At 35.1% G+C, this 13,360-nt stretch overlaps 1 protein-coding gene across 1 annotated transcript; it reads left to right on the plus strand.

Moving 5' to 3' along the window:
• Positions 1-437: 437 nt before the first annotated feature.
• Positions 438-13,303, plus strand: LOC103700476 (NAP1-related protein 2-like). Its single transcript, XM_008782417.3, has 10 exons — positions 438-719; positions 1,564-1,686; positions 1,773-1,823; positions 1,981-2,052; positions 2,169-2,282; positions 2,380-2,441; positions 6,840-6,900; positions 7,195-7,251; positions 11,301-11,345; positions 12,972-13,303. Exons 1-10 carry the CDS (start codon positions 594-596, stop codon positions 13,023-13,025), a joined length of 765 nt encoding a protein of 254 aa, XP_008780639.2. The 5' UTR covers positions 438-593; the 3' UTR covers positions 13,026-13,303.
• The last annotated feature ends 57 nt before the right edge of the window (positions 13,304-13,360 follow it).

The raw sequence follows: 13,360 nt of genomic DNA on the forward strand, positions 1-13,360 counted from the left end.
TATAGATATTTTTCTAAAAGTGATATTTGCATGTATATCTCCGTAAACACTTGTTCTACCATTTTATTTTTTTTTATTCTTATTTTTGCATATATACCAGTGCCATTTAATGTTATTAAAAAAAGTAATGGTTTCAATTAAAATATCTAAAATATTCTTAATAGATAGATATATAAAAAGAAATATTTATAAAGTGATCCTGATTGAAAAAATAATAATTTTAAAATTTTATTTTATTTTTAATTAAAATAAATATAGTTTTTATTAACGGTGTGTGTCAAGAACTGTTATATTAGGGGTATTTGTGCAAAAATAATATTTTTATGAAGGTACATGAATAAATATTAGTTTGAGAGGGTATTTACATAAATTTGAATTTGTAGAAGGGTATTAATGCAAAACAATCCTATATTAAATAATACGCCGCGGCTCCGACTTTAGCAAAGAAAAAGAAGGCGCTTCGCCGGTTCTTTCTCTCCGTTGGCTAAAACCCCCCACCCTTCTCTCCTATTTAACTCTCTCTGACGCACTGAAGGCCGACGGTGAACGGTGCGGGCGAATTAGGGTTAGGGTTTGATCGAGGATTGGGAGAGATGGTGGTGGACAAGGGGAAGAAGGCCAAGTTCGCAGAGCGAGGGGAGGAGGACTCCGATCACATCGACGGCGAGCTCGTGCTTTCGATAGAGAAGCTCCAGGAGATTCAGGACGAGCTGGAGAGGGTAATGGCCTCCGTTTTCTTCGAAAGCTTTCACCTTTTTGTATTTTCTTGTTTGTGTTTTTTTTTCCTTTTTTGAAGGGAGAATTTGGAAGGAATTCGAGCACCTGTTTCGAATTTTTGATGTATCAATTGTAGATATATTGTTTACTTGTAAGAGAATTACTACCGAGATCTTATAATTTATTTGGCTCTCCGCTTCAGCTTGATGGTTGGACAGTTAAAAACTGATGATTCTTGGTAAGGAAATCTGGATTTTTTAATTAAAATTTGCTTTTTTGGATGCGTCAGTACGATGAATTTATTTCTTTACCAAGAGAATTTTGCTTAATTTCGGTTTGTGAGGGTATGCAGTATTTTAGTTGTGGCAATACGCAATGGTCTGTGTATTTTTAACAATTTAAATTATCCATGAAAGGTTTTCAGACGGCCATGAAATTGGATAATTTTGAGAATAAAATCACTTTATAATTAGTGCCCTGTTGTTGCTGAAATAAGATTTCTAATTTATAATTTCTTTTGTATGTTCTTGCACCAAAAAAAGAGTTCATTAAATTTGTAGTTTTGATATCTAAAAGTTGCCGACTTTATTCAGAAAGGAAAAACAATCATCGAGTAATGTTCTTGGGTATGTACTGCTGCTCTTATATGACCACCATCCATTTTATGATTTTTGTTTATATTCTTGTTGGTCTAGAATATATGCACTTAATGTTTATGGTGAGAGCCAAATGCCGGCCAATTTAGCATTGACTCTTCACATATGAGGGAACACAGAGGCCCAAGTACCTTAATAAGCGCATCTTCTTCCCTCCCTTTCTGCTTTTCTAACTTGTTGCGTTTTACAGGTCAATGAGGAAGCAAGTGATAAAGTTTTGGAGGTGGAACAGAAATATAATGAAATACGCGGACCTATTTACAGGAAGCGGAATGACATCATCAAATATATTCCAGACTTCTGGTTGACTGCGGTATGTTTTCCATCTGCAGTTATGTTTCAGTTGCTATTGGTAATTGAACAAATTGTCATTCAAATAGTTTTTACTCAACTTTGCAGTTTCTGAGCCATCCAGCACTTAGTAATCTTCTGAGTGAAGAAGATCAAAAGGTCTGCTGCCATTACTGAAATATTTGCAAATTTTAGTTCAAATTTTGATCATATCATCCTTAGAATTTGTTTATGGCTTATGCTATCACCCATGGAATTCGTACTGCAACTAGATGTTGATCCACATTTATCTATAACTTTATTCTTGGACATGCAGATTTTTAAGTACCTGGAATCGTTAGACGTGGAAGATTTTAAAGATTTGAAGTCAGGCTACTCCATAACTTTTGTGAGTGTTCTTTTTATTTGTCTGCTTGTGCTTTAGCTGATATTAACTCCCCTTCTGTGATCTAATATATTCAGTAACTTGCTTTGTTTCTCTGATATGGTTTTTGTGATGTTCAGAACTTCTCCCCCAACCCTTATTTTGAAGATAGAAGCCTTAAAAAGACATATTCCTTCTTTGATGAAGGAACAACTAACATAACTAGTACAACAATCAAGTGGAAGGAGGGGATGGTAAGGGCAATCTCTTCAAGAACACTATGGTCTATATTCTGACTTATAACCTGATGTGAATGTCACAACTAATGTTTCTTCACTACTATATTTGAAGAATACCGCAAATGGTGTGGCTTATGAGAAGAATGGAAATAAACGACCCTTTCCTGAGGAGAGGTTGGTTTTAATATCCCTACCTTGTTTCTATCTTAATGCAAAGCGATATTACTGAGCTTACCATTTTTTTTGTTGCAATCTTCAATGATATTTATCAATGTAGCTTAATTGCTATAAATTTTACTGCATCGATATGGTGAAACATACTTGGTATATCTGAAGTTTTGGGTTACCTTGTTTATAACTATGCTTTCGACTTTTGGCTACCAATAGTATTATACATGCTTATGACCCATGTTATTTTGTCTTCCATGGAATCATTGGATGCAAGGCTATTTTTTCATGGCAGACATCTATAAATTATATTGTTCTTCCATGAATTGTCACACATGGGGTTAGTGTAGCTCTCTATTTCTTTGCTTAGAGCTGCATGATGGGACAATTTAAACTGAAGAATTGGAAAATATGCGATAATGTATTCTTGACGTCGAAAAATTCTTGTTGTTATTGTACATTATCTACTTTGGGACATTTATGAACCTAATCCACAAGTTCTGTGGTATGTCTGATGGAGGGTTTCTGAATCTAGTCATGTGAAACTTTGGAACTTGTAGGCAGGAATCAATGCATGCTGCCCTTGTTACAAGAGTGTCTCATAGGCATAAAGAAAGTTAACATGGCCCATTTGCTGGCTTTGCCAGTGAAATTCGTGCATCATGCAAATTTCATTAACATTGGGGCAAGGCAGATTTCTGCTCATTTGTTAGGTTGATTGCCAAGGAAAGTAGCAATGGATGCAGTCTAGGCCCATTCATTGATTAATATTTGGCTGGCAACCTTTTGTATGTGGGAGATGGAACGTAGCATTCTAATGTGTTATGAGGGATGCTAATAATTTGGGACATGCTGCTAATTAGGGGCATGTGGTTAGTAATTTTGGAACCTTTTGTTTTGTGTAAGTGTCTTTGCATTCTCAATTCTCAATTTCACTAATCACCACCTATTGGTGGCTAAGCAATGGCGGATCTAGGAATGATCCCCGCATCATTTTTTGCGCGGCGAAGAAAAAGTAAATGGAAATATCTTGTAAAGACAATGGCCTCCAATGTAAAAGGTATATATTAAACAAAGGATGGAACTTATAAAAAGAACCAAAGATTTTTAAATCAACTTTAAAGAAAATGAATGGATATGAGAGGTTTAAATTTAATAGACTTATGTGAAAAGCCAAACTCCTCATTCATGATCCACGTGACACAAACAAACCAATAGAAGAGAGAGTGATAAAAAAACAAGGACATGGATTTCTTTCAAGAATGAGAGCCCACTGGAGGTGCCACCCATTAGGGAAGGGTAAAGAAATTCTTAGAAAGAAAGAAGGGCAAAGAAATAGAGTTGCTTGTGATTATGAGAAAATGCTAATCATTAACAAAGTTTAGTTGAAAAGGTCTAGGCCTTGTAATGCTGGACTCTGGGATGGAGACACATTCCCCATAGTTTGCTCTATAACCGTAGAGATGTAAGATGTAACTTCTGATAATTTTGGTCTTTTATAGAGGGAAGTTTTATTGAGACAGTTGCTAAAAGGGCTTTCATACCTCTAGTTGATCAAATCCTTGAAAGAATGACATCACTTCTTTTGAAAAGGTTGTGTGCTGGACTTCCTTACTTGATCAAGGGCAGTTCTTGGCAGAGATTTGTTTGATAGAATATAAACATATGCACCGATTTTAAAAGGAAGGGATAAGGAGTGTGGATAGGAGTGCCAATGTGACATGTTGTACCAGGTTGGGCTGAGGCCCAACTTTGGCCTAATTTTGAAAATTAACGCCCAAGCTTGTCCCAAAAATCCTAGACCCAAGCTCCACCTGACTGTGAGTGATTTTTTTTGGTTGGTTCAGCCTTAAATTAGGGCCAATTCATTGTTAGAAATGTTTCCAAGCTCGAGCCCAGCCCAAATTCATTCAGGCCCACAAGTTTAGGGCTAGTTAGCTTTAGGTAGGGGTCAAATGGATCAAATATTATCATAATCCATTTCTATATCTGAATCCATCTAGATATGAGTGCAAATTATATCCAACTACTATCTGTATTTGTATTTGTTTCCATTTTAGAAAAACAGATATCTGGATACACCCGTTCCATCTCTGAATATTCAATTTTGTTTGTAATTCCATTTAGTTTAATATAGCTCTCGTAACTCCAAAGCAAAATAAGCAACAACATAAACATATCTTTAATTTAATCTTTGGTCCGTATAGTGACATCTTTGATTTCCTACATTGCATCCTTAAATATCAGCTTAATAATCAGTTTTTTAAATCCAAAGTATGTAACGTAGCATAATTGTTGGGATCCACTAAATAAGTCAGATGATTAAGTTGGTCCGATTATGTCTTTGTTGTTTTCTTGTATGACCATTTGTTTGTTGTAGGAAAATTAATAAAAGGAGGTTAGGAAGCTTATGTACATCAAATTGAAAAAATAAAGTGGAATAAAATCTTATCCATAACATTTAACTATCCAACTTACAACTTTATTAGTGCTGTATTTGTCGATATCCAATTCGTACTAAAGCCATTTAAAACAAAATATGGATGCAAATCTGGCATCTTGTTGGTATACGTATCCATTTAAAACAAAATATGGTATCGGTTGTGAAGTTTATTTATTGCATGCTTACAGTGTTCTTATTTTCTTGTAATACTTCCTTCCATGTGGTAGATTGGAAACCCTCAACATGTCACAATTGTTGACATATAAAAAAGAAAAATCAAACATTACCTTAGTAGTTTGATAGTTTAATTCTTGGATTTATTTTTCCTCTTTCTGTAACTTCTTGAAGGAATTTCATTTTACTTATATTGAGAAAGTATCTTTGGATTATTTATCTTAAATTGAAATAGCACTAAGTTGAGACCCAAGCCACATCATTTGATTCATTTAATAGAAATACTGATCAAAACTGACCTCAAATTCTGGGAACAACACACTGTGGTAATCTAAGACCTATTATTTCCCGATGTACTTCCTGTTTTCTATCGTAGAGTTGCTATATATAAAAGTCTTGAATCTTGACAAGTTGGACAGCCAAAAAGTTATGGCTTTTATCTAGAATTTATGTTCAAGTGATACATACAAGTGGTCTCATGGCAAGATCAACTCGGTCAAGTTATTTAATATGACTAACAATGTATTATGTGTATTTGTTGATACTAGTAATTTGTGTTGTTCTTATCATTATTAGAAGATAGTTCAAGGTGCCTATGAATTTGTTTTGTAGACAAACTCAATAAATTCATCATTTTTTAGGTTCAATGATGTGAGTGGGGGTGTCATTGTAGATTCCAATATTTAGTCATTAGATCCATTTCCTGGATCTTTAGTGGTGGAAATTAGATAACGTAATCTCAGGTCTGAAGGGCTCCACTTAGTCATGATGTGGCAATTTAGATTATAATTACCATGGGACTTTTTGTTTTGCTCCTACAGTTGTGGGGTAGGACAGCAGAGCCCCATCTCATTTAGGTGTATGTATGCCTCATTCCAATCCTTTTTCAATTTTTATTTGATTAATGTTTGCCATTAAAAGGACCTATTTATTATGTGAGGTTAGAGAGAAGTTTAGGGAATAAAAAAAACTTTTACTTTTGAAACCTTGTCTGCCTCATTTTTCGTTTCACCTTGCATAACTTCTTCATCCACTTCTTTCTTCTCTCCTTGTTTCCTCAATATTGAAAAAGCTTGGATGCAACTTATATTCCAATATTAACTTTAGATCTGGTCTGAAATTAAATCAGCCCTAAAAATGCTAAAAAGGTTGGCCTCTAATTTAGAAAGGGGCTGTATAATACTACCCGAGAATCTTATTTGGTAATTCTGTTTTAATTAGGGTCATTGGTACTGGGCATTCAGTCCAGTTTGTGGTGCTGTCTCCCACCCTAAATTATGAACTTTTTCTTCATAATTTTGGTCCAGTATTTTGCCTCTAGGCAAGAACTTTCTTTTAAGGGCCCTTCTATGTTGTGGCGTAATATTGACATCCTAGACCCTGATGCTAGTCAAGAGCCATGAAATTATAAAGATGGTTTGAATCATGCATCCAGCGGTCGAACAATTCTTTGGAATAGTTGAATTATCAGTGAGGAGCATGAGAGTATTGAATTTTTGTGCACCATACTTGTGTTTGATACTACTAACATTTTTTTATGAGTAGCATTTTTTGTGCAAAGATACTATCGATGGTGTGGAGTATAGACTTTGAAAAATAAGGAAGATAGTTGACATAATATTTGAACAACTTGCAATGTCTTGTTGCACATCAGAACTTACACAGACACAACAATTGGCCTGTGGAATTTAACTATTCATACAAAAATTGATCTTGTGAGTCATTAATTTAACATATTAATGCAATTTATGCTCCTTGTATCTGATTTCTTTTATCTAATGATGCAGTTTCTTTAGCTGGTTTGGTGAAACTCAGCAGAAAAGTATCTCAGAAGGTTTTTCTGATGAGGCAAGTTTTCTAAAGATGTAATCGGGCAGATCATTACTTTCTTGTTTCTGCTTCACTTAAAACAATTTTTTATAGTTCATGATTCATGTATGATGTGATACTTAATGATAACAACATATGGGTCTACCATAGTATGATGTGCTGTCCTTCATCTTGCTGATCTTTGTTGTTAATGTAGATCGAATCAAGCCAGCTTTACCTGTTTTCTCTTTTATCTAATTTCTTGTAGGATATTTCATCAGATTTTTTTTTTAATCCAGTGTGAAAGTTATCTTGTAGCTCATAAATGTGCAGGTGGCTGAGATAATCAAGGAAGATTTGTGGCCCAATCCTTTGAAGTACTTCAACAATGTGAGTTGTTACTTATGTTTGCTTCTTTTGGTACCTAGGATTTATTTTTGTATCGGTAAGTTCATTGTATATTGTATAAGGTAGACTAGAATCCAATCAACCATATTTGAAGTTAGATCTGGTCAATCTTGAGCAAACAATGGGTGGCCAAAATCGATGATCCGAACTATTGGATGTGATCTGCTATCTTTAAATTTCTTATAGACCAAATTTTATGTGATTTGGAGAGCCTTGGCTTATGTATCGAGTGGTCAAAAATGAACAATTTAAATAAGATTATACAATGCTCTTTTTGGCCGCTCGATATATAGGCTAGGAATCTCCAATCACATGAAATTTGGTTTACAAGAAGTTTAGAGGTAGCAGATCATATCCAATTTTGCGAATCATCAATGTCGAAATGCTATCATCCGTCAAAATTGACCAGATCTGTATATATGTATGGTCGACCGTTGGATTCTAGTGTATCTTTGTATATAAGTATATATATAATACACACACATAAACTTTACGTTAACTCCTTGCAAAAGAGGAGTTTAGCAATTTTGAAGTCAATGATAGACCATCAAAATTGAAGATCCAAATCATTGAACTTGATCTATACTACAAAAAATGCCTAAAAACCAAATTCATATATTTTGGTGGTTTCTAACCTACGCATCAACTCGCTACAAAATAATTGGTGGCAATTACATGTGTGATAAAATATATGATAGGGCATATAAATTGGAAATCCAGTTTATGCAGCATGATCTACATATTTTAAAATATGGGTAGATTTGAGTTCACTAGGTTTTGATGACTAGATCATAGTAAAACAACATCTTGTTATCAAAACCATCATTTTGACACCTACATGATGATTAGGTTAGAGACCAAGAAAACACATAAACTTTGGTTTCTAGGCATTTTTATAGTATAGATCATGTTTGATTATTTTGATCTTGTATTTCGATATTCTATCATTGACCTTTTTCGGGGAGTTAATATAAAGTTTGTTGTCCAACTTTCTCTCTATGTACATATATGTATGTATGTAGGTATGTATACTTAGTGCATGTATACAAATCTATGGTAGGACACCCTGTGGGATGCTAGGATGGGGTACCATCCCAAGTGTTGGGATGGGATTGTCCGCTGTCATCCCAATTGGCACGTCTTGCGACATCTCATGGCCTAAGTATTGAGATGGGGTGGGATGATTGTTCCATGGGAAAACCAGGATGGCCCCATCCCACAAGATTTAAAACCTTATATGCGCATATGTGTGAGTGCCAATAATTTCTGTCCAAGAGTGATCTGGACCCTTGAATCTAATTGGACGAATCCCATCCATCTAAACTATCTTGTAAAGACTTCTACTTTTCTATTTGGCACTTTAGCATTCTATGCTTGCTCAAAATACCAATAAAATATCGCCCAAGTTCTCGAGTTTCCATCTAATTCCAAATCCTCCCCTCATCCAAATTTAGTTGGTCTCAAATTTCCAAAGCATCCTGGCTTTAAGCTTTTAGCCTGGTGGACTTCAGCTTCTAGACCAATGGATTTTGGCCTCTGCAAAGAAAGAGGTCAAGTAGAAGAAAACTAATAGGTGGCTTCTGTGACCAGCCTTCATCCTTCTTTACTTGGCCTTCCATCTTTACCTCTCATTCATCTCTTCATAAGAATCTAAAGGCAAGCTATTGCTTCTGCTTCTTCTTTTTCCTTTTGGTTTATTTGCAGTTCGTCTTAATGTTTTCCTTTTATGATTGATCAAATGCCTTGAATCTGACTGTTATTTTGAAGTGGAGATGAAAATTGTAACAAATTCGTTCTAGACCTGTTTTTTGATTTGATGAACTGTGGAGAGATATAAAGAGAACAAGGAATTGGAACAGCAAGAAGAAAAGAAGTCTTAGAGAAAGAAAAGAAAATAGAAAAGAAATATTAAGACAAAAAGAGTCGAATATGAGAAAGAATAAGAGAAAGAGAGGAAGGAGCCCTAAGACCTTTTCCTTCACTAATAATATGTTTGCACATGCCCAGACTTCAGAATTGCAGGCTGCAAGTCCCATTTATTGGATTTGAGACCTAATCGCCAACAGAAATCCTCGACAAAGAGATTTACTCAGATTTTAGCGACTCAAATTCTCAAATATGCATGTACAATGCACTTGCATGGTGAGGTTCTTTTATAAAAAAATTTATGAGTGAGAAGAATGCATTAAAAATGGAGAGCACACAAGATATTTTAAATATATGCAAGAAAATATTTATATTTTAACAATAATATATTATTTATTATGTTATTTTTTAATCCATGAATCTCGTTAATTATAGAACATTAATATTAATTTAAAAGAGTTCTGGATAATTGAGTATCCTAATTAAAGAAAGAAAATTGGAAAAGTATTATTTCAGTAGAATTCTAGAGAGCAGCACCTTTTTCTGTTTTTTTTTTTGGGGGGGGGGAGTGGTGGTGGTGTTGGTGATGTGTGTGAGAAAGAGAAGAGAGCGAATGATAATTTTTTGGGGTGGGTTGGGAGGTGAGTGTTTTGTGAGATGTAGCTTCAAGCCCTGAGGCTGGCCGACTCCTTTTGTGTTTTATTGTATTAGATTCTAGAGAAGTCAATTCCAATTATGAGATTCTAATGATTGGTGAGGAATACGCTAATTAATCTTGAAAAACTAAACTTGATGTGAATTAGTAAACTAATGTGAATCCTCCAATTTAGAAAGATTTTCATAGTAAATACTAAACTTTCTTATTTAGTGTTTGTACCAAATATATCGAGATAGGTATCTACACTATATATGAAAGCGCCAATAATTTTTGTCCAGGAGCAATCTGTACCTTTGAATGTAATAAAACAAATCCATTGATTTTTGTAAAAACTTAAAGTGAAAATAATTTTTATGGCCTCATTGTGTCTGGATAGAATTCCTCATCCATCCCTTCCTCTCTGGTTAACGTCATAGTTTTTGTTTTTTTATAGGAAATTCTTAACGGACGTAGTTGGGACTCTAATATTGCTCCATTATATCTTGCTTCTCTAGATCTATCTTCTATCCAGGCTTCCCATCTTCTGTATAGCATCAATATCATTTTTGTCTGGAAGCTATCGTGATCATTACATTTTCCGAGTTAATCCTAATTATTGAATCCCAAAAGTGTTTCCACCTAAGCTTTTTGGTGGGAGGTTTCCAAAGAGCTTGGATCCTCTTCAATCTGGAATCTGGATCCTCACTCGGTGTTTTTTTTTTAAAAAAAAAAAGAACAAAACTTGCACTGCTGGATTCAACAACCGCATGCCTACTATTGTACCTCATATAATTCTGGAATTATTGATTTAAAGGATCATACAAGAAGTTAGTTGTTGTCTAGAGATGGAATTGATTAATCTTAGCCATCCATCATTGAATGGCTGAAAATTATTAAGAAATTTGGAATTATTTTCTCTTTAGAATTCAAATGATGTTTGCATTAGAAAAATTAATGGAATTATCGATTTATTGATGTTTTTGGGCTCTTTATTTTGTCTTCCTCCACTCCTTTCTTTTTCCATCTCTGTTCTCTTCTCCTCCTTCCTTAGAGGGAGCCTCTCTCTCTCTCTCTCTCTCTCTCTCTGTCTTTCAGGTAACTTAGAGGGATGCTTCTCAACTGTGAGTTGGCATAAAATCCATTAAATTTAAGACCTTCCAATTGGACGCATTATCTCCACCTCTTGAGTTTGAACTGAACCTGGGGGGGATTTTTTGTAGGGACCTGTATATTTAGGCAAGTAATGCTAAATTAAAAAACTCCAACCAGAGCCAAGTAAAAGGAAAATTTAACAAACAATCCTTGCAAACATCTTAAGGAAGAAGGTTAGCATTCTAATACTTGGAGCTTAGAAACCATTTGGAGCTATGGAACCTGATAGTTAAACTACTTAGAGCTTGATTTCTCTCTCTTTATTTTAGTGAAAATAAATTTCGGGTCCAATGTGCATTTGCACATGCGAATTTCATGGGAGGGAGTGAGAGAGTTACCCCCAGATTTAATATGCTGTTATACCTTGCTGGTGCAGGAGGCTGACGAGGAGGATTTTGATGGAGACGAAGATGATGAAGAGGTAGTTATGTTTCTTGTCTCTGTGTAATTGCTACTTCTTGTTTAATGCGCTTATTCTCTTAGTCAATGGAACAGCCTTTGCTAGATTCTAGCTTCTCATGGTTTTGTAACTCTGTCAACTGGTAAATAAATTTTGGGCACCTTAAATCTTTGTGAATAAGTTTAGACATGTGCAGACTCCAGATGAGTCTTGACACTTGATGGACTATTAGTCACCTTGCATAGTAATCTTAATAAGGAATAGCTTATTCACCTTAAAATTAAACTTGAAAAAGGTAGATAAATGATAAGATGCAGCAGAATCTGTTAAATATTGTGTATAGTTGTTTTCTGTTCTCCTGTGTGAACCATTAATTATGCCTTTATATTCTGAAGCAAAAGTAATACCTTAAAAAGAACTGATCTTTCCTATGCTGCAACAAACAAAAGTGTAAATTCAGTTCAATCAAGCTAAACGCCAAATCTTATTATGTGGAATTCCCACCATTTTCTGTGATACACGTTTTTCTACTTTGTATTGCAGTATTGACTGACTTAACCTCATTAAACTATAAAAATTAAAGACTTCTTATGGATTTTTCGCCATTTTTTATTTTAAATGTTACACCTAATCTCAATCAGCTAAGGAAAAAAGAGAGGGGAAAGCAAAGTCAAACAACCATGACTGGGACTCTCCTTCAAGTCCATATCTATGATACATTAGATACTGCCCTCCATGATCTTCTTTCCATAGGTCAGTAAAAAAATATTATCTCACAGCAATGTTGCAACTGCATCTCCACCGTGAACATGCTCCCAACATCAACAGAATCTAGAATTTAGTTATCTCCAACATCTGGTGAAATAACTTAACAGGCACCCATCACCCTTTAGCAATACAATTGTAGTAGTTGCTAGTCCCTAAAAACATCCAGACTCTTTGATAATGCAATCTGAAGTCATTATTTATTTGGTCCTTCAGTATTCTATGAAGGTCAAAAGAAGCTCAATTCAGCAACTCAAAGAGTTCAATATTAGCAAATTAGTTGTCCAAACCCGCAGTTTGTTGATTAACGTTTATCTGACACAAACGTTCATGTCCATGAAATGGGGACAGATCTCAAGTACTACTATGTATTTGAAGTTCCCATTCCTTTTCAGTAACTTCCTATGAATTCTTGTAGGAGATGGTCTGATATTGGGAGACACCATATGAGACTGGTATTTTAGTCATCTTGTGTTGTATGTATCTTGTATTGCTTCCCCATTTACCATTAAGGGTGTTGAATTGTGATTCATCTTCTTATCATGAGGTAAACTTTATCTTTACTGAACTACTTGAAGTCCCTAAGCTGACTGGCTGTATAAGCGGACATCAGAATGAAGTGACTACTTAACTGGGACTGTAATGATATCATGAACTACTTACTATTGTTCGAGCAGACAAATGAAGCTTTATGTGCTGTTGTCAATGCAGAATAACGGAGTCTTCGACATTGCAGGAAACCCAAATTATTCCCCTTGTCATTCCTCTCTTTGCATGCCCTAGTATATTAGCAATTAATGTGCAGTCAAGGAACTGCTAACATCTAGAATGTGATGGCCACAGGACTGTATTTGACTGGGTTCTTGATCTATTTGTCTGTAGGGCACTGACTTTGAAGACGAGGATGATGATCAAGCTGATGAAGATGACAGCTAAATTTATAATTCATTGTTGTCTTGTATTTTTGGCTTCTTAGCATGTTTCTCTGGCTCAAGTGAAGTAGCATTTCAGTAGGGCTAGAATGTGATGAAAAGGATGTTAGCTGTCGCTCTCTTGGCTTCTATTTTGCAGACCTTAACTGAAGAGGTCTTTGCTTGCTTATGCTAAACTTGTAGATTATGATAGTAGGCTTCTTGGTTGTTCTAACCTTGCATGTACTGTGTTCTATTTTCTTCCGTAGAGCTTTTTGGTTGTTTCCTGGGCATACCAGTTAATTTTTTTCCCCCAGATTGTGATGACTAAATTTACCTCCTTTGTAAGAGGAACACCCT

This window comes from Phoenix dactylifera, unplaced genomic scaffold, assembly GCF_009389715.1.
Source record: "Phoenix dactylifera cultivar Barhee BC4 unplaced genomic scaffold, palm_55x_up_171113_PBpolish2nd_filt_p 000713F, whole genome shotgun sequence".
In the NCBI taxonomy this organism is placed as follows: Eukaryota; Viridiplantae; Streptophyta; class Magnoliopsida; order Arecales; family Arecaceae; genus Phoenix; species Phoenix dactylifera.

Excerpts from the sequence above, each read along its gene's own strand:
- LOC103700476 (XM_008782417.3), top strand. The coding sequence starts at position 594 with ATGGTGGTGGACAAGGGGAAGAAGGCCAAGTTCGCAGAGCGAGGGGAG. Across the intron at positions 1,824-1,980 it reads TGAGTGAAGAAGATCAAAAG|ATTTTTAAGTACCTGGAATC; the intron begins GTCTGCTGCCAT and ends TTGGACATGCAG. Across the intron at positions 6,901-7,194 it reads CAGAAGGTTTTTCTGATGAG|GTGGCTGAGATAATCAAGGA; the intron begins GCAAGTTTTCTA and ends ATAAATGTGCAG.